Source organism: Muscardinus avellanarius (assembly GCF_963383645.1).
Source record: "Muscardinus avellanarius genome assembly, chromosome: 3".
NCBI lineage: Eukaryota > Metazoa > Chordata > Mammalia > Rodentia > Gliridae > Muscardinus > Muscardinus avellanarius.
The window spans coordinates 117,117,515-117,137,787 of NC_137788.1; the positions used below are offsets into that span (position 1 = coordinate 117,117,515).

The 20,273-nt window shown below is 49.0% G+C and overlaps 1 protein-coding gene across 1 annotated transcript in view; it reads right to left on the minus strand.

Moving 5' to 3' along the window:
* Positions 1–2,432: 2,432 nt before the first annotated feature.
* The window catches only part of TUFT1 (tuftelin 1), a gene marked incomplete at both ends in the record, with an annotated part of 47,054 nt that continues 29,213 nt past the window's right edge, over positions 2,433–20,273 (minus strand). The window contains 7 exons of the mRNA XM_080691151.1: positions 2,433–2,496; positions 3,596–3,696; positions 6,573–6,656; positions 9,651–9,756; positions 13,307–13,401; positions 14,841–14,969; positions 19,076–19,189. Coding sequence (XP_080547277.1) covers positions 2,433–2,496; positions 3,596–3,696; positions 6,573–6,656; positions 9,651–9,756; positions 13,307–13,401; positions 14,841–14,969; positions 19,076–19,189 — 693 coding nt within the window. The remainder of the gene's footprint in view (positions 2,497–3,595; positions 3,697–6,572; positions 6,657–9,650; positions 9,757–13,306; positions 13,402–14,840; positions 14,970–19,075; positions 19,190–20,273) is intronic.

Below are 20,273 nucleotides of genomic sequence, written 5' to 3' on the forward strand. Positions count from 1 at the left end.
TCATTTTTTATTTGAAAACGGGGCCTTGCTAAGATGCCGAGGTTCTCAACAAATTGCTGAGGCTGGCCACGAACCTGCGATCCTCCTGTCTCAGCCTCCCAAGTACTGGGATTACAGGTGTGTGCAACCACACCTGGCTCATATTTACTTATTTTTGTGGTACTGGAGACTGAACTCAGGGGCATTCTACCGCTGAGCTATACCCCAGCACTCTTTTATTTTTTATTTTTGTGGCACTGAGGATTGAACCTAGAAGTATTTTACCTCTGAGCTACACTCCTAGCCCTATTTTATCTTTATTTTGAAACAGGGTCTTGCTACACTGACAAGAGTCTATGTTGCTGAGGCTGTTCTTGAACCTGCAATCCTCCTGTTGCAGCCTCCCAAGTACTGGGATTACTTATTTTTTATTTTATTTCTTTTGCAGTGCTCGGGATGGAACCCAGGGGCATTCTACCTCCGAGCTACACCCCCCTGCCCTATTTTTTTTATTCTTTATTTTGAAACAGGGTCTCACTGAGTGCAAAGGGCCTCAACTAAGTAGCTGAGGCTGTCTGCAACCCACGGTCCTCCCGTCTCAGCCTCCTAAATGCTGTGATTATAAGCGTGTGCCACCACGCCTGGCACATATTTTTTATCTTAAGACAGGATCTCACTAAATTACTGAGGGTCTCACTAAGTTGCTGAAGCTGGCTGCGAACCTGTCATTGTCCTGTCTCAACCTCCCAACTACTGGGATTATAGGCGTGCACCGCTGTGCCTGGCTTCATATTTATTTCTCATTTCTCTGTTTCATATAGGACCACGCTGATGCTTATCTACTAAAACACAATGAGCTGCAGGGTTACAGAGAGTCAGGGTAAAAGACAAGTTATGAGCCGGGTGTAGTGGCGCACACTTGTAATACCCGAGCTTGGGAGGCTGAGACAGGAGGATCACACAGGTTTGAAGCCAGCCTCAGCTACTTAGTGAGGCTCTCGGCAACTTAGTGAGACCCTGTTTCCAAATAAAATAGAAAAGAGGTCTGGGAATATAGCCCACAGGGAGAAAGCCACTGGGTTCCACCCCCAGTACCACAAAAAAAAAAAAAAAAAAAAAAGTTATGGAGCAGAGGGTTTTAGGTGAGTCGGAGAAAACCTACCCTGTCCCTAAGAGATTCCTGATCACTCGGTTCCCCCAGATGGAATACACTCAGACCTCAATATTGAAGGACAGTGTGTGCGCCTTCCTGAGGTACTGACTAGATTCTGAGGAGGAATGGGAAAGCAGCGGGGAGGACGTGCGGTAATCTCATTCTGGGTTGCTTTTAGTGGTAATGGGAATTGAACCCAGAGGCACGCTACCTCCAAATTACAGCTTTAGCCCTTTTCATTTGGAATCAGGGTCCTCACTAAGTTGCTGAGGACCTAAGTTGCTGAGGCTGGCCTCGAACCTGTGATCCTCCTGTCTCAGCTTCCCAAGTACTGGGATTGCAGGTGTGCACTAGTGCGCCCGGTACAATGTCATTCTGAAATCAACACAGCCAACAGGAACACTTTCCCCAGTTTCAAGCACATTCGAGTACCGCGTGCGCGTGAGAGAAGGCCAAGTAGAATTCTCATGTTCAATCAATTATGAGATGTAAGCAGAAACACCAATAACTTAGCAAAATAAATATAATGAGGGTTTGCTGGGACTGATATAACTCACTGAAAATAGTTATTAGGCTCTGGGTCCCTGAGATAGGGCACACGTCTCAGTATGCACCTTACGGGGAGACCCTTGAGAGATGCTGGGAGTTTTCACAGCAAAGAGTAGTCACGTGCAACTGTCCACGGCCCTAGATAATCTTCCTGCTAAAAGCTGCTCCCAGAAAGACAAAGGCTTGTCCTAGAAAGACAAGGCCGTCCAGTCATCGTTCCAGTCCCCTCCGAGCCAGTGTGTCTGCAGGAGGCTGGGGCACAGGGGCTGAGGGCGGAGCTAGAAAAAAACAAACAGCCTGTTGCTAAGAACCCAGCTGCGTTTGCAGAAGGAACATCATTTCTGGGAATGACATGCTCCGCTGGGTCTGGACACTGCGCCTCCAGCGTTTAGGGTCAAGACAGATTTTGTTGCCTCTCCTGACCCAGCGAGAGCCTGGCTCCCGGGGCTGCTGGACTCCGGTGCAGGACAGAGGGGAGGCTCTGCTAAGAGAAAGAGGGTCACTGTGGGGATGAGGATATGGCCCTGGCTCCCGCCGGCAGGACAAATCCCCCAAGGGGCTCACGGGGTCCAGAGGAGGCGTTCACGCCCTGCCTGCCCAGCAAACAGAAGCCATGAGCTTGCGACTGGCAGAGCCCCAAGTCCTGGGTGCAGCCAGGGAACCGAGAGGAAGTTAAAGTCAGTGGTGGTACAGGAGGCAGGCTTCTCCGCAGGAGAGCGATGGCGGCCGTGGCTGGCGGTCCTCCTGCAGTTCAGGTCTCCACCACGCGGATGAGAGGCATGGGCTTGGGGCCCGGGGGCTTGGATATCCTGATGCTGAAAAGAGAGTGATAAGCGCTGAGTGCTGTGTTGGCCCTCCCCGGAGCTGCCCTGGAACCCAAGGCTGCTCAGGGCTCACTGATCTCTTGACCTTCCGGTGCTCTGAAACAGTAAATTTCACTAACATCTGAAATCAGATTAGGGGTGTGATGTCTGATGGCAGTGGGGATAAAAAGACAGGGCAAGCCGGCCTGGTGGCGCACGCTTGTAATCCCAGTGCTTGGGAGGCTGAGAAAGGAGAATGGCGCAGGTTCAAAGCCAGCCTCAGCTACTTAGTGAGACCCTGTTTCCAAATAAAGTATAAAATAGGTCTGGGAGTATAGCCCGGAGGTAGAAAAGCCCCTGGGTTCCACCCCCAAAATAAATAAATAGTTATAGAAGGCCCCTGGGTTTTATCCCCAGTACTACACACACACACACACACACACACACACACACACACACACACACACACGAGAGAGAGAGAGAGAGAGAGAGAGAGAGAGAGAGAGAGAGAGAGGAGAGAGGGGGGGGGGGAGGGAAGGGTCTCATTAAGTTAAGTTGCCCAGATGGCCTCGAACTCGCCATCCTCCTGCTTCAGCCTCCTGAATTGCTGGGATAACAGGGACGTGCCACTGCTCCTGGTTAATTATGCAAATACTTGCCAGACATGGTGGCGCACGCTTGTAATCCCAGGAGGGCTTGGGAGGCTGAGACAGGAGGATCACACAGGTTCGAAGCCAGCCTCAGCAACTTAGTGAGACCCTGTGTCCAAATAAAGTATAAAATAGGTCTTGGAGTGTAGCCCGGAGGTAGAAAAGCCCCCGGGTTCCACCCCCAGTACAACCAAAAAATATGCAAATACTACTAATAAATTTTGGATGCAAACTCAGTGGGTTCATACACCTCTAGAAGGTGCTCACCGCCCTCTTGGCTGTATGGTCCCAGGCTTTACTCTAAATAGCCTAGAAAACAGCTCTGGTGGAAAATGGGTCAGGTGAGACACGAGAGGAAGACTGGGCGGATTCAAAAGGGATGGCCCTTGCCTTCACACTCAAGGTCCAAGTGCTCCAGCCCTTCCCGCCCTCCCCGCCTGGGCCCCTCCGCGCGCGCTCACCTGCCCAGGCTCTCTGTCTTGGCCCGGGTCTGGGTGCTGAAGTTGCCGTGGCTGACTTGCTTCTCGATCAGGTGTTCCATGCGGTCGTGCATCTCTAGATTCTGTAGCACAAGATACAGGGTCGCCAGGGCCTTTCTCTGGCTTCAGTTAGCTGCTGGTCTCTCCCGCCCCACCCTGCCAGGCATCCCGGCGCAGGTGCCTTCTCCCCTCATCCTTATTACCACAGACCACGCTCGCCTGTAGGTGTGGGCTCCGACCCCTTCCGCTATCCCCTCTACGCTCATCCCTGCCTGGGTTCTTGTCGTCAGCTGAACTATTCACCTGCCTCTCCGCTACGCCACCCTAGTAAGAGTAGTCTGGTTCTTTCTTTTGTTTTGCTTTGGTTTTGGTACTAGGGGCTGGACCTAGGGGCATTATATCTCTGAGCTACACCCTCAGCCCTTTTTATTTTATTATTTATTTATTTATTATTTATTTATTTTTGTGATACTGGGGGTGGAACCCAGGGGCTTTTCTACCTCCAGGCTATACTCCCAGGCCTATTTTCTTTCTATTTTATTTGGAAACAGGGTCTCACTGAATTGCTGAGAACCTCACCAAGTAGCTGAGGCTGGCTTGGAACCTGTGCGATCCTCCTGTCTCTGTCTCAGCCTCCCAAGCACTGGGATTACAGACGTGCGCCACCACGCCCAGCTTTATTTATTTATTTATTTATTTATTTATTTATTTATTTATTTATTTATTTATTTATTGTTTTGAAACAGGGTCTCACTACATTGCTGAGGCTGGCCATAAACCTGCGATTCTCCTGTTTCAGTTGTCCCTGTGCTAGAATTACAAGCATGTACCACCATGCCCAGATTTTTTAAAATAATAATATTTCAACTCAGCCAGGCGTGGTGGCGCATGTTTGTAATCCCTGCGCTTGGGAGAATGAGACAGGAGGATCGCACGGGTTCGAAGCCAGCCTCAGCTACTTAGTGAGGCTTTCAGCAATTTAGTGAGACCCTGTTTCCAAATAAAATAGAAAAAAGGTCTGGGAGTATAGCCTGGAGGTAGAAAGCCTCTGGGTTCCACCCCCAGTACCACCAAAAAAAAAAAAATTTTTTTTTCAACTCTAATTCTATACTACAAAATTGCTGATGATAAATCATCATCTTCAATGTGTCTCCCCACTACAAGAATCCTTCTGGAGTGAACCTCAGGTACTGGATGGACAGAAAGGACTTTGTTAAAAAGTGTCCAGCTCGCCGGGTGTGGTGGTGCACGCTTGTAATCCCCACGCTTGGGAGGCAGACACTGTGAGACAGGAGGATTGTGGTTTGCAGACAGCCTCAGCTACTTAGTGAGGCCCTTTGCATCTGAGACCCTGTTTCAAAATTAAGAATACAGCCGGGCATGGTGGTGGATGCTTATAATCCCAGCATTTGGGTGGCTGAGACAGGAGGATCTCAGTTCACAGCCAGCCTCAGCTACTTAGTGAGGTTCTTTACAACTCAGTGAGACCCTGTTTCAAAATAAAGAATAAAAAAAGCCAGGCGTGGTGGCACACACTTGTAATCCCTGCACTTGGGAAGTGGAGACAGGAGGATCGCGCAGGTCCAAAGCCAGCCTTGCTGGCTTAAGAGACCCTGTTTCTAAATAAAAAGAATATAAAATAGGTCTGGGAGTATAGCCTGGAGGTAGAAGGCCCCTAGGTTCCATCCCCAGCACCACCAAAAAAATAAAATAAAGCCGGGCGTGGTGGCGCACGCTTGTAATCCCCGCGCTTGGGAGGCGGAGAAAGGAGGATCGCGCAGGTTCGAAGCCAGCTGTGCTGGCGTAAGAGGCCCTGTTTCAAAAATATAAAGTAGGTCTGGGAGTGTAGCCAGAGGTAGAAGGGCTTCCAGGAACCCCAGTACCACCAAATAAATAAATTAATTAATTAAATAAATAAATAACTAAAGAATAAAAAATAGAGGCCAGGCGTGATGGCTCATGCTTGTAATCCCAGCGCTTGGGAGGCTGAGACAGGAGGGTCTCACAGGTTCAAAGCCAGCCTCAGATACTTAGTGAGGCTCTCAGCAATTTAGTGAGACCCTGTTTCTAAATAAAATATAAAATAGATCGGAGAGTATAGCCCTCAGGTAGAAAGCCTCTGGGTTCCACCCCCAGTACCACCAATAAATAAATAAAAATAAAAAATAGGGCTGTGGATGTAGCTTGGAGGTAGAATCCTCTGGGTTCCACCCCCCAGGACCGAAAAAAAAAAAAAATACAAAATAGGGCAGGGGGTGTAGCTCGGAGGTCAAATACCTCTGGGTTCCAGCCGGGCGGGTGGCGTACACTTGTAATCCCAGTATTCGGGAGGCTGAGACCAGAGGATCGTGGTTTGGGGACAGCCTCAGCTACTTAGTGAGACCCTCTGCAACTCAGTGAGACCCGGTTTCAAAATAAAGAATAAAAAATAGGCCAGAGGGTGTAGTTCGGAGGTCGAATGCCCCTGGATTCCATTCCCAGACCCGCACAAAAAAAAAAAAAAAAAAAAAAAAAAAAAAACCTCTGGGTTCCAACCCCAGGACCGGGGGGGAAAAAAAAAAAGGATACAAAATAGGGCAGGGGGTGGGGTGTAGCTCGAAGGTCAAATACCTCTGGGTTCCAACCCCAGACCCGCAAAAATAAAATAAAATAAAAAGTGTCCAGGTATGGACAGCCTCCTCCTCCTCCTTCAAAGCTCCACTGTCAGCTCCCAGCGGAGCCCACATGGTCAGAATTTGCTGTGACAGATGGTGAGTACTTGATATTATGTCTCCTGGGGAAAGGGCAGGTCTTAACTTTGGTGGCAATCCCCTACAGGTCCTCAGGAAATGTTTATGCAATGGAACTGACCACGGAGCAGCATCCCAGGTACTCGCTTCCATGCAGCCGCTGGGTAGCACCTACACTCCGTCGAGAACCTCTCCCTCCCTGGTCCCTGCCCAGCTGCCCGGCCACACACCTCCGCCTCCAAATAGGCAACTTTTTCCTTGAGCTCCTGGATGGTGACATCCTTTGACTGGATCACAGCTTTTGAATTCTGGAGCTGCAAAGATACAGGAGACACAGGCTGAAGCTCACTTTGCCGTGACTCACCCCACACTCACCAGACTGACCCCGGCTGCTGGGGAAGCCGGCGGAGATGAAAGGCAGGGCCCTGCATCCCCGCGTGACTCACAAAGTCTCCCTTTAGATTTTACTCACTATCATGTGCTCCCTCTCCTCCCCTCCCCTCCCCTCCCCTCCCCACCTTGGTCCTGAGGATTGAATCCAGTGCATTCTACCTCCATGCTATATCCCCAACCCTTTTCTTTTGAAACAGGGTCTCGCTAAGTTGCTGAGGCTGGCCCGCTATGCCCAGCTTAATCGATAATCTAAAATATATAACATTAAAACCAGGTGTGGAAGTGCATGCTTGTGATACCAGTACTTGGGAGGCTGAGACAGGAGGATCACACAGGTTCGAAGCCAGCCTCAGCTACTTAGTGAGGCCCTCGGCAACTTAGCGAGACCCTGTTTCCAAATACAATATAAAATAGGGCTGGTGGTTTAGCACGGAGGTAGAAACTTCTGGGTTCCATCCCTAGTACCACCAAAAAAAAAAAAAAAAGGACTGGAGTGTAGCTTGGAGGTAGAACGCCCCTGAGTTCAAATTTCAGCACCAAACACAGACAAAATTTTTTTTTCTTGAAAGTGAACCCAGAGGTATTCTACTTCCACGCTACACCGCCAGATTTATTTTATTTTTCTTTTGAAACTGGGTATTGTCGGGCATGGTGGCACATGCTTGCAATCCCAGTACTTAGGAGGCTGAGACAGGAGGATCACAGGTTCATGGCTAGCCTCAGCAACTTGCGAGGCCCTCCACAATTTAGTGAGACCCTGTTTCAAAATAAAGAATAAGAAATCAGGGGCCAGGCATGGTGGTGCATGTTTGTAATCCCAGCATTTGGGAAACTGAGACAGGAGGATCTCAGTTCGCAGACAGCCTCAGCTACTTAGCCCTTAGCAATTTAGTGAGACCCTGTTTCAAAATAAAGAATAAAAAATAGGGCTGGGGGTGTAGCTCAGAGGTAGAATGCCCCTGGGCTCCATCCCCAGTACTGCAAAAAAAATAAATAAATAATAATAATAATAATAAAAAATAAAATCAGGCTGGAGGTGGAGCTCATAGGTAGAACGCCCCTGGGTTCATTCTCCAGTAACACACACACACAGACATACACAGACATGCATAGACACACACACACACACACACACACACACACAATCTCACTAATTTGCTGAGACTTCTCAAATCTGTGATCCTCCTGTCTCAGCCTCCTAAGTACTCATACCCGGCCAAAATAAATTTAAAGTAGATAATACATAGCCTATTCCATCTGGCTATGGAAAATGCAAATCACTTATTCATTCAAAAAATATTTATTAGGCTGGGGGTGGGGTGCATGCTTGTAATTCTAGCATGTGACTCAAGAGGCTGGGGCAGGAAGACCGCAAGTTCAAGGCCATCTCGGGCAACTCAGCAAGACTATGTCTCAAAATAAAAAAGCCGGGTGTGGTGGCAAATGACTTATCCTAGTACTTGGGAGGCTGAGACAGGAGGATCACAGGTTTGAAGACAACCTTAGGAACTTAGTGAGGCCTTCAACAATGTAGTGAGACCCTGTTTCAAAATAAAAAATAAAAGAGCCAGGTGTGGTGGCACACGCTTGTAATCCCAACATTCGAGAGGCCGAGATCGGAGGATCACAGTTCGCGGCCAGCCTCAGCAACTTAGTGAGGCCCTCTGCCACTCAGTGAGATTCTGTTTCAAAATAAAGAATAAAAAAAAATAGGGCAGGGGGGTGTAGATCAGAGGTCGAATGTCCCTGGGTTCCATCCCCAGACCCGCAAAAAAAATAAAAATAAAATAAAATAAATAATTAAATTAAATAGGGTTGGGGGTGTCACTCAGAGATAGAATAGCCATGGATTCCATCCCCAGTGCTATAAAATAAAGTAAAATAAGATAGGCTGTGGATATAGCTCAGTGGTAGAATGCTTGCCTGGCATGCTTGAGGTCCTAGTTTCAATGACCAGTACTGGGAAAAAGAGAGGTGGGGGAGGGAGGGAAGGGGGAGGGAAGAAGGCAAGCGTCTGCTGAGTGTTCTAGACAACTGGAAACAGCAAGAAACTGAACGGCGACAAATGCCGCTGATCTGAAGGCACAGACCCTCCCAGTTAGAGGGTCTTAAGTTCTCCAAACAGTTCTGCAAAGCAGCACATGCAAAGGTGCCTCCCTAAAACCCAGGTGGGAGGGCAAGAAACCTGCACGACTGGCCATCTGCACTAGATAACAGGGTCTCGACTCAGTCCCTCGTTCACCAGCACTCCTCAGAATGCAAGGGGGAGGAATCTTTTCCTCCCTTTCCCGTTACAAAACAAAAGCCAAATGGTTGAAAAAGCAGGGAAATGAAAGAAGGAAAGGAAATCCTAATAACCCAAACCCTAGTAACTGGTAGCTCTGAAGGAAATGTGCATCTTAGCCAAGGTGCCAGAGAGAATTTTTGTGTATGTGTGTGTGTGGGGGTGGGGGGGTGCTGAGATTCAACCTCAGGGGCATTCTGCCACCAAGCTACACCCCAAGCTACACCCTTTATTTATTTATTTATTTTTGCAGTACGGGAGATGGAACCCAGGGGCATTGTACCTCCAAGCTACACCCAAACCCTATTATTTAGTCTTTTTATTTGTGAAACAGAGTCTCACTGAGTTGCAGAGGGCCTCATTAAGTAACTGAGGCTGTCCGGCAAACCGCGATCCTCCTGTCTCAGCCTCCCGAATGCTGGGATTAAAAGCGTGTGCCACCACGCCCGGCGCCTGGTTGCGGAGAGTCTCACTACTTGCTGAGGCTGTCCTGGAACCTGCGATCTTCCTGTTTCGGCCTCCCACGTCCTGGGATTACAGGTGTTTACCACGGCCCCCGACATGGCCTGGCAGAACTCAAGAGTGACGGCAGACCTGGGAGCCCACGCAGGCTGAGGCCCGACCCGCTCACCTGCTCTATCATCTGCCGGACCTTCCGCTGCTGGCTCTTGAGCATGTCATCCAGGTGGTGGATCTTCTCCCGCAAGCCAGCCACCTCCTTTTCCAGTGTAGCCGCCCTACGGATAAAGACCAGAGGGCTGAGGCAAGGGGGGAAAGACGCCTGTCACGGCAAGAGCCTTAAACCTGGGAGGTGACCACCACGTGTGATTTCCTCTACCTGATTCCCCAGCCATCTGCCCTAAGGAGACGGCGGGACATGTAGAAGGGCACATCGGAGCTTTGTCAGAGATGGGCTAGTCCAGAGAAGGAAAGCATGGCTGGGTGTGGAGGTATACCCTTGTAATCCCAGTACTTGGGAGGCTGAGAGAGGAGGATCTCAGGCTCGAGGCCAGCCTTGGCTACTTAGGGAGGCCCTCCACAACTTAGTGAGACCCTGTTTCCAAAGAAAGAATTAAAAGTAGGGCTGGGGTCAGATGTGGTGGCGCACGCTTGAAATCCCCACGCTTGGGAGATGGAGACAGGAGGATCACACAGGTTCAAAGCCAGCCTTGCTGGCTATGGAGAGCCTGTTTCCAAATAAAAGTATAGAATAGCTCTGGGAGTGTTGCCCAGAGGTAGAAGGGTTCCTCCCCAGTACCACTAAAAAAAAAAAAAGGCTCAGAGGTAGATGCACCCGGGTTTCATCCCCAATACTGAAAGGAAAAATAAAAAAGGCTTGGGGTGTAGCTCAGAGGTAGATGCCCCTGGGTTTCATCCCCAGTACCGAAAAAAAAAAAAAAAAAAAAAAAAAAAAAAAAAAAAAGCTCAGAAAGGCTAGAAGAGGCCAGACATTGTAGCACACTCCTGTATCCCCAGGATAGGAGGATCACAGGTTTGAGGCCAATCTCAGCAAATTAGTGAGGCCCTCTGCAACTTACTGAGACCCTATTTCAAAATAAAAAATAAAGCAGGGCATGGTGATAAACACCTGTAATCCCAGTATTTGGGAGGTTGAGACAGGAGAATCATGGGTTTGAGGACAGATTTACCAAGTAGTGAGACTCTCATCAACCTAGTGAAATCCTGTTCCAAAATAAAATAAAATAAAATAGGGCTGGGGGTGTAGATGGGAGGTAGAATGTCCCCGGGTTCAATGCTTAGTACCACGAAAAATAAAAGGGCTGGGAGTGTAACACAGAAGGAGAATGCAGTCGGGCGTGGTGGCACATGTTTGTAATCCCCACGCTTGGGAGGCTGAGACAGGAGGATCGTGCAGGTTCGAAGCCAGCCTCAGCTTAGTGAGGCTCTCAGCAACTTAGTGAGACCCTGTTTCCAAATAAAGTATAAAACAGGTCTGGGAGTAGAATCCCCAGGTAGAATATCCCCTGGGTTCCATCCTCAGTAACACACACACACACACACACACACACACACACACACACACACTAGAATGCCTTTAAGTTTAACTCTCAGTATAAAGAAGGAGGAGGAAAAAAGGAGGAAAGAAAGGAAGGAAGACAAGTCAGGAGAGAAGAAAAGAAAAGAAAAGAAAGGAAGGCAGGCAGGCAGGGAGAATTCATTCTTTTTTTTTTTTTTTTTTTGGTGGTACTGGGGTTCCTGGAAGCCCTTCTACCTCCGGGCTACACTCCCAGACCTATTTTTACATTTTTATTTGGAAACAGGGTCTCCTAAGCCAGCACGCGCGGCTGGCTTCCAACCTGCGCTATCCTCCTGTCTCTGCCTCCCAAGCGCGGGGATTACAAGCGAGCGCCACCACGCCCGGCAAGAGAATTCATTCTTGACAGCTCTAAAGGGTAAAACAAGAGCTGGGTGTGGTGGCACACGCTTGTAATCCCAGCATTCGGGAGGCTGAGACTAGAGGATTGTGGTTCACAGACAGCCTCAGCTACTTAGTGAGGCCCTTTGCAACTCAGTGAGACCTTGTTTCAAAATGAAAAATAGGGCTGGGGATGTATTTCAGAGGTAGAATGCCCCTGAGTTCCATCCCCAGTACTGAAGGAAAAAAAAAAACACCAAAACTAGAACTGATGCACAGATGGTCCAGGGAAACCATTTGTTTGTTTGTTTGTTTGTTTGATTGAATCTGTAGGTGTAAAATTTGTAGATACAAAAGGCCTAATTCAGCCGGGCATGGTGGCGCATGCTTGTAATCCCCGCGCTTGGGAGTCTGAGGAGGAACCCGCAGGTTCAAAGCCAGCCTCAGGTGGCTTAAGAGACCCTGTTTCCAAATAAAATATAAAATAGGTCTGGGAGTGTAGCCCGGAGGTAGAAGGCCCCTGGGTTCCATCCCCAGTACCACCAGAAAAAAAAAAAGAAAAAAAAAAAAAAAAAAAAAAGGCCTAATTCTGAGCCAGAGTAGTGGCACATGCTTGTAATCCAGTACCTAGGAATCTGAGCCAGGAGGATTGCAGCTTTGAGACCAGCCTCAGCAATTTAGTGAGGATCTTTGCAACTGAGTCAGACCCTGTTTCAAAACAAAAAATAAAATAGGTCTGGGGGTATAGCTCAAAGGAAGAATGCCCTAGCCAGGCGTGGCAGTGCACACTTGTAATCCCAGCATTTGAGAGGCTGATACCTGAGGATCGTGGTTCATTAACAGCCTCAGCTACTTAGTGAGGCCCTCTGCAACTCAGTGGGACCCTATTTCAAAAAAATAAAATAATTTAATAAAATAGGGCTGGGGGTATAGCTCGAAGGGCAAATGCCTCTGGGTTCTACCCCCAGGTCCCCCAAAAAATGAGGTAGAGTGCCGTTAGGTTCAAACCCCAGTGTCCCCCACACCTAATTCTGATATATGAAGTAAAATCAGAAAGAAGGCTACAATAAAATATCTGTAATTTTTCATGCCAGGAAGTACAAACCTAGGTTGTCCTAAAGGAGAGGAAATGTCCCATGAAGACTGAGCGGCCCTAACTGTGTCTATTAGTTTTAGAATTCCTCACAAGGCCTGTGTGGTGGGCAGATGTCTGTAATCCTGGTATTTGCGAGGCTAAGACAGGAGGATCACAAGTTCAGGCCAGCCTCAGCAACTTAGTGAGACCCTATTTCAAAATTAAAATCAGCCAGGCATCATGTACGCCTATAACCTCAGTACTTGAGAGGCTGAAACAGGAGGATTGCCGGTTCGAGGACAGCCTCAGCAAGTAGTGAGACTCTCATCAACCTTAGCGAGACCATTTCAAAATAAAAATAAAAAGGTCTGAGGTTGTAGTTTGGTGGTAGAATGTCCTTGGGTTCAATTCCCAGCACCCCCGTACACACAAAAAATTAACTAATTAAAATAAATAAATAGGGCTGGGGATGTATCTTGGAGGCAGAATGCCCCTCGGTTCAATCCCAAGTATTAAATTAAATGAATACATAAATAAACGAATGAATAAAATCATAAAAATGGGGGTGCAGCGCGGTGGCAGAAGAGTTGCCTGGCATGGTCCCCAGTAGCACAATCCATCCAGTCAGCCAGCCCCCTTTTTTTTAGGTTACTGCCCCCTTCCAAACGGCGTCTCCCTGGGTGGGGCTCCACTCGGAGCAGGCACAGTGAGTCAGAGCGGGAAGATCGACACCAGCAGCCAGCACCAGCTCCCCCAGCGCTGCCGCCAAGGGAGCTCGGGGAGCATGGCCCTTCCTCCCCCCTGCACCCCAATTTCAGTGAACGAGAACCCTTACTTTTCTTGTTCAGCTTGGCACTCAGCGTTCTTGCTCCGAAGTTCCTCCAGGGCCGCCTCTCCTTCCTTGACTTTCGCCAGCAAGGCCTGGTGCTCCTGGGTGGGCCAAAGGGAGGGAAATCTGGCACAGCAGGTGGCAGCACTTTGGGGTGAGACGGACACTGGGGTTGGGACTGCCAAACAGCAGCTGGCCAAGCTGGTTTGATGGGCGTCCTCCCCTGCCAGGGACAACCCTTCCCACCCTCGGCACACACACAGAAACCTCCCCGCCTCTCCCAGGCCTGCAGGCCCGCAGAGCCTGCCTTATGCAAGCCCACCTGCAGCTCTGGCGGCCAGTCCCTGGGGAAGCAGGTCAAGTGGTTGCTAAGCGACAGTCTTCAAAAAGCCCCAAAGGGGCATCTGTATAAGAACCAGGCTGAAGTGAAAATGGGTTCCACTGGACAGCCAGAGCTGACAGTAAGCCTTTCCCAATATGGAAGGAAATACGTCAAGTGCTGTGTGCATATCTGTGAATCTCTGATATATAATTCTTTTGCACCAATAGAAGTGTAAAAATAAGCTGGATGTGGTGGCGCTCTAGTACTTGAGCGGCCGAGACAAAGGTTCTCAAGGGTAGCTTCAGCAACTTAGGGAGACCTTGTTTCAAAACAAGACAAGAGCTGGGCGTGGTGGCGCACACTTGTGATCCCAGCGCTTGGGGGGCTGAGACAGGAGGATTGCACAGGTTCGAAGCCAGCCTCAGCTACTTAGTGAGGCTCTCAGCTACTTAGTGAGACCCTGTTTCCAAATAAAGTATAAGATAGGTCTGGGAGTATAGCCTGGTGATAGAACCCGCCCCTGGGTTCTACACTCAGCACCACAAAAGAAAAAAAAAAAAAAAAAAAAAAAGACAAGGAATAGGGTTCAGGGTATAGTTCAGAGGTAGAAAATGCCCTTGGGTTCAATACAAGTAACACACACACACACACACACACACACACACAAAAACACACACACACAATTTTTAAAAAAGTATAAAAATAAAATTAAGCCGGGCGTGGTGGCGCACGCTTGTAATCCCCGCGCTTGGGAGGCAGAGACAGGAGGATCACGCAGGTTAAGCCAGCCGCGCGCTGGCTTAGGAGACCCTGTTTCCAAATAAAAATGTAAAAATAGGTCTGGGAGTGTCGCCCGGAGGTATAAGGGCTTCCAGGAACACCAGTACCACCAAAAATAAAAAATAAAATAAATTAAAAAAATAATTTAAATTAAATTAAATTAAAAAAGGAAGACCTTCCCAGGCTGAGAATGCAGCTCAGCGGTAGAGCGCTTGTCTAGCGTGTGTGAAGCTCTGGATTCCATCCTCAGCACAAGAAAGAAGTAAAGAGGAAAGGCGAGAAAAGGAAAGGAAGAAGGATGAATGGTCTTTCCACTCCTTAAAGACTAAAAGTCCTCCAAGGGATTTGCCGCGTGCTTCTTGGAGCTCCTGGAAGAGGCGATTCGGCAGCCAAGCCCACCAGTCTTCCAGACACTAAAACGCGAGACTCGCCCGTTACCGTCTCCATCCCCAGCAAGCGCCGCTGCAGCTCCCCGATTTCTGCATCTTTCTGCTCCCCTCTGTCCTCCTCTCTCTGAAGGGCCACATTACTCTGCTCTGCTTCCCGCTGGTACCGGCTGAGCGTGACCTAGGACACAGGACGAGCGTGTGTTCAGTGGAGGGGAAAAAATGCAAACATGGAGAAAGGGCGTGGAAGCTGGGTGCGGTGGTGCACGCCTGTCATCCCAGTATTTGGGAGGCTGAGACAGGAGGATCATAGGTTCGAGGTCAGCCTTTGCAGCTAGGTGAGACTCTATTTCAAAATAAAACATAAAAGCCGGGCGTGGTGGCGCACACTTGTAATCCCAGCATTCAGGAGGCTGAGACCAGAGGATCGCGTTTCATGATCTCAGCTACTTAGCGAGACCCTGTTTCAAAGTAAAGAAAAAAAATAGGGCTGGGGGTATAGCTCGGAGGTCAAAAGCCCCTGGGTTCCATCCACAGAATGAATGAATGAATGAATGAATGAATGAATGAATGAATGAGGCCAGGGGCTGGGAGTGTAGCTCAGAGGTAAAAGGCTCTAGGTTCAACCCCCAGTAACACAAAAGACACACACACACACACACACACACACACACACACACACACACACACCCCAAGTAACCCGTAGGAGGCCTGGGAAAGCAGAACACTGGCAGCCATGTCGGCTCCTCCCTGGGTGAGGACCAAGCAGGAGACAGCGCAGCCCAGGGTGGTGTCGGGATCAGTCCACACTACACACCTGCCCTGTTCCGAGCCCTGAATTTACTGCAAATCTTCACGGACAGGAAGCGGCCAGTTCAGCAGGAACAGGGCTTAATGGCAGGTTATTTTCAAGGTAATTGACAAGTTTGCCCTTTCTACTCCCAAGTTCAGAAAAGTAGAGCAGAGAGTCCAACCTGAGGACAGGTTGAGAAATGTCCTCCGCTAGCCCACAAGCAGAGGCCTCTCATCTCAGGATAGAAACCCCAGTCAGATGAGCAAATAAGGCGAGCCAGTGGAGGCAAGAGGGGAACGTTCACAAACTAGCAAAGTCAGTCACTAAGCCAAACGGGAGACGGAAGGAGGGGAGGGGATGGGGTGGGAAGTGGGGAAGGGCTAACTGTGTGCACACACGCCCCACCATCTTGCACTCCATTAAGATGTATGACTACAGTGCACCAATAAAAAGAAAAGGAAAAAAAGAAGCACCAGGCACAGGTTGATGCGGGCCCAGAGCAGTGTGAGCAGGGCCGCCATCCAAACCTCAACCCCTACGAGAACCACAAAGGTGCCGGGTGTGGTGGCGCACGCTGTAATCCCAGTACTCGGGAGGCTGAGACAGGAGGGTCGTGCCAGTTCGAAGCCAGCCTCAGCCACTTAGTGAGGCTCTCAGCGACTTAGTGAGACCCTGTTTCCAAATAAAAGTATAAAAATAGGTCTGGGAGTGTAGCCTGGAGGTAGAAAGCCCCTGGGTTCCCCAGTACCACACACAAAAAATCACAAGGCTATAGAAAGAAAAAAAATAACAGAATGCTTTTCCATTTTTGTCCCTGCCCCCAAAGGAATCAATCAATCAATCTCCTTCTTCTCTCTCCCCCTCCCTCCCTCCTTCCTTTTCTCTTTTTTGGTACTGGAGGTGGAACCCAGGGGCACATCCTACCTTTGAGCTACATCCCCAGCCCTTTTTTATTTTGAAACAGGGTCCTGCTGAATTGCTAGGGGTCTTGCCGAGTTGCTGAGGTTGGCCCAAACTTTCCTGTTTCAGCCTCCCAAGGACTGGGACTACAGGTGTGGACCACCACACCTGGCCAAGGGAACCTCTTAATGTAAGAGGGTGTGCCAACCTACCGCAACAGCAACAGCGGAGCCAGGCCTAGGACCCTGTCACAGGTGGATGCTGAGCACCGCGGGGCTCGCTGCCCTTGGGAACCAGGGGCCGCTGGCTGCAGCAATCAGGGGCCTGCTGGCCTTAAGCTTACACTCAGGGTTCTTTTGCTCAGAAGCAGCGGACCCCTCCCTGTGTGGTCAAAACCAACAAGTATTTCTGGAATTTCTGCAACTTCAGAATGTCTCTCAGCATGGAAACTGCTTTCCAAATTTACAACCTGAGCAGAGCCATAGCCTCAGCTACCTCTTCTTCCTGCCTCCCCCCACCGCCCCAGAAGGTAAGAAACAGGTAGCCAAACCGATACATAACTACATCATCCAAATTGCGGAATCTGAAACCGATGCAGGAAACTCCTTTACCACACAGCTGCTCTGTTTTGAGCCTGTAACAACTCTTGGGATTATCTGAAGTCAAACTATTCATAATAGGAAGATCTGTTTATTAAACTGACCACTAGAGCTGGGCATGGTAGCGCACGCTTGTGTAATCTTAGCATTTGGGAGGCTGAGACAGGAGGATCGTGGCTTCTCATCCTGCCTCAGCTACTTAGTGAGGCCCTTTGCAACTCAGGGAGACCCTGTTTCAAAATAAGTAGCCGAGGCTGGCTTCAAACCTGTGCAATCCTCCTGTCTCAGACTCCCAAGTGCAGGGATAACAAGCGTGCGCCACCACGCCCGGCTCTTTTTTAATCTTTATTTGGAAACAGGGTCTCACTGAGTTGCAAAGGGCCTCACTAAGTTGCTAAGGCTATCTGCAAACCACGATCCTGTCTCAGCCTCCCAAATTATAGTGTGCATCACCACGCCTGGCTGTCCATGTATTTTATACTCAAAGATTTTCTAGAAGGCCGGGCGTGGTGGCGCACGCTTGTAATCCCCACGCTTGGGAGGCAGAGACAGGAGGATAGCGCAGGTTCGAAGCCAGCCGCGCGCGCTGGCTTAGGAGACCCTGTTTCCAAATAAAAAAGTATAAAAAATAGGTCTGGGAGTGTAGCCCGGAGGTAGAAGGGCTTCCAGGAACCCCAGTACCACCAAAAAAAAAAAAAAAAAAAAAAAAAAGATTTTCTAGAAAGCATAAAGGAACTTAATAGAAGACGGTTTTCACTATAATAATCTAGTTTTTTTGTGGTACTTATGGAATGAACCCTGGGGAGTTCTATCTCTGAGCTACAACCCCAGTCCTTGTTTTGTTTTTGTTTTTGGCATTAGGGATTGAATTCAGAGATATTCTATCTCCAAGCTCCACTCCCAGCCCTATCTTATTTTTTATTTGGAAACAGGTCTCATTAGGTTGCTGAGGCTGGCCTCAGACCTGCAATCCTCCTGTCTCAGCACCCCTTTCAAGTACTACAATTACAGGTGTGCACCATCATACCCGTTTAGTATTTAGTTTTTAAAAAACCACCTGTAACAATAATTAATCCCAGTACTTGGGAGGCTGAGACTGGAGGATCACAGGTTCGTGGCCAGCCTCAGCTACTTAGTAAGGCCCTCCACAACTCAGTGAGACCCCGTTTCAAAATAAAGAATAAAAATAGAGCTGGGGGCCAGGTATGGTGGTGCATGCTTGCAATCCCCGCACTTGGGAGGCTGATACAGAAGAATCACACAGGTTCGAAGCCAGCCTCAGCTACTTGGTGAGGCTCTCAGCAACTTAGTGAGACCCTGTTTCCAAATAAAATATAAAAAAATAGGTCTGGGAGTATATCCTGGAAGTAGAAAGCCTCTGGGTTCCACCCCCAGTACCACCAAAAAAAAAAAAAAAAATAGAGCTGGGGGTGTAGTTCCAAGGTAGACTGCCTCTGGGTTCAATTACTAGTACTGCAAACAAATAATAAATAATAATAATAATAATAATAATAATAATAAGACATTTGCTCAAGATTACAAAGCTTTCTGATTTCATAGGCACAGTTCTTTCTCGACAGCATACGTTTCTCCTCTGATTTCACAGTTATGAAACATCCACTGTATGCCAAGTATGGTGCAGACACTGGGGATTTGATGGCTGGCACAAAAGCAACAACCTTTGCCTACAGGGATCTCTAGAGCTTGTCATGATACGTGCAGAGATGACTCCTAAATTACCCGCCACCCCAGACCAGTACCAACAATTTCCAAGAATCAAGATCTCACCTTTGAACTATGGGTCAGACTGGATAACAAGCACTCTGGGTGTCCAGGAGAGGTAAAGGCAGACAGGCAGGGCTCCAGGCCCCAAAGCACTGTCTTTCCAGCTAGAGGCACCAGCCAAAAAACCATGAGGCCCACGCAGAGGCCATGCTGGCACCTGCGGCCAGTGGCCCACCCCTGGGGCATGTCTCCCCCGAATGCCGGTCTCACCTCGAAAGCCACACGGTCTGACTGGTGGTGCCGCTCGGCTGCCTGCAGCTTGGCGAGCAAGTCCCGCACAGTCCGCCTCAAGCTCTCCACGTCTTCACCTTCGTAGGTGTCTGCCTACGATAGTGCAGAGGACGGAAGGTTAGGCCACTGGGTCTGTGCTCAGTAAGAGAACATCCCCGCCCTGCCGTGCACTGGCGCAGACCATCTGGAGGCTCACGCCTACAAAAGCATTAGCAGCACACGGAGGGAGAGTCAGTGCTAAGCAGGCCAGAGCCCCAAGGTCCTCATGCGAAAACATAGGTGGACGCAAATCCCCCAAGTATTTTAGGACACCCTCAATTGTTATTATTTTTGGGGTGGTACTGAGGGTGGAACCCAGAGGCTTTCTACCTCTGGGCTATACTCCCAGACCTATTTTATATGAAAACAGGGTCTCACTAAGTTGCTGAGAGCCTCACTAAGTAGCTGAGGCTGGCTTCATACCTGTGTGATCCTCCTGTCTCAGCCTCCCAAACGCAGGGATTACAAGCGTGCGCCACCACGCCCGGCAATTAATTTCTTATATATGTGTCAACTGAATGATCTCTCTCTCTCTCCCCCCCACACTAGGAACTGAACACAGGGGTATCCTCCCTCCAAACTACACCCACACCCTCAGCCCCTCCCTTTTTTGTGGCACTAGAGACTGAACACAGAGCATTCTAAATCTGAGCTCCACTCTCGGCCCTATTTTATTTTTTATTTGGAAATGGGGTTTCACTTAGTTTGCAAAGGGCCTCACTAAGCTGCTGGCCACAAAAGAAAAAAACAAAACAAAACAAAAACACACCTGTGTTCTTCCTGTCTCAGCCTCCCAAATACTGGGATTACCAGTGTATGCCACCATGCCCTGTAACCCCAAGCCCTTTTTATTTTTCATTTTGAAACAGGATTTCAATAAATTGCCAAGAATCTTGCTTAGCTGCTAAGGCTGGCCTCAAACCTCTCATCCTTCTGTTTCAGCCTCCCAAATCCTGGGATTACAGGTGTGCGCCCTCGTGCCTGGCTTGAATGATCTTGGACAGGTGTGTGCGTGTGTGTGTGTGTGTGTGTGTGTGTGTGTGCACGTGCTGTCTTTGGTGTGTGTCAGCTTTCCTCCAGCACACTGGGGCAGTGACCGTGATCTCCTTGGATTAGACTTCCCCACGGACAGGGACTA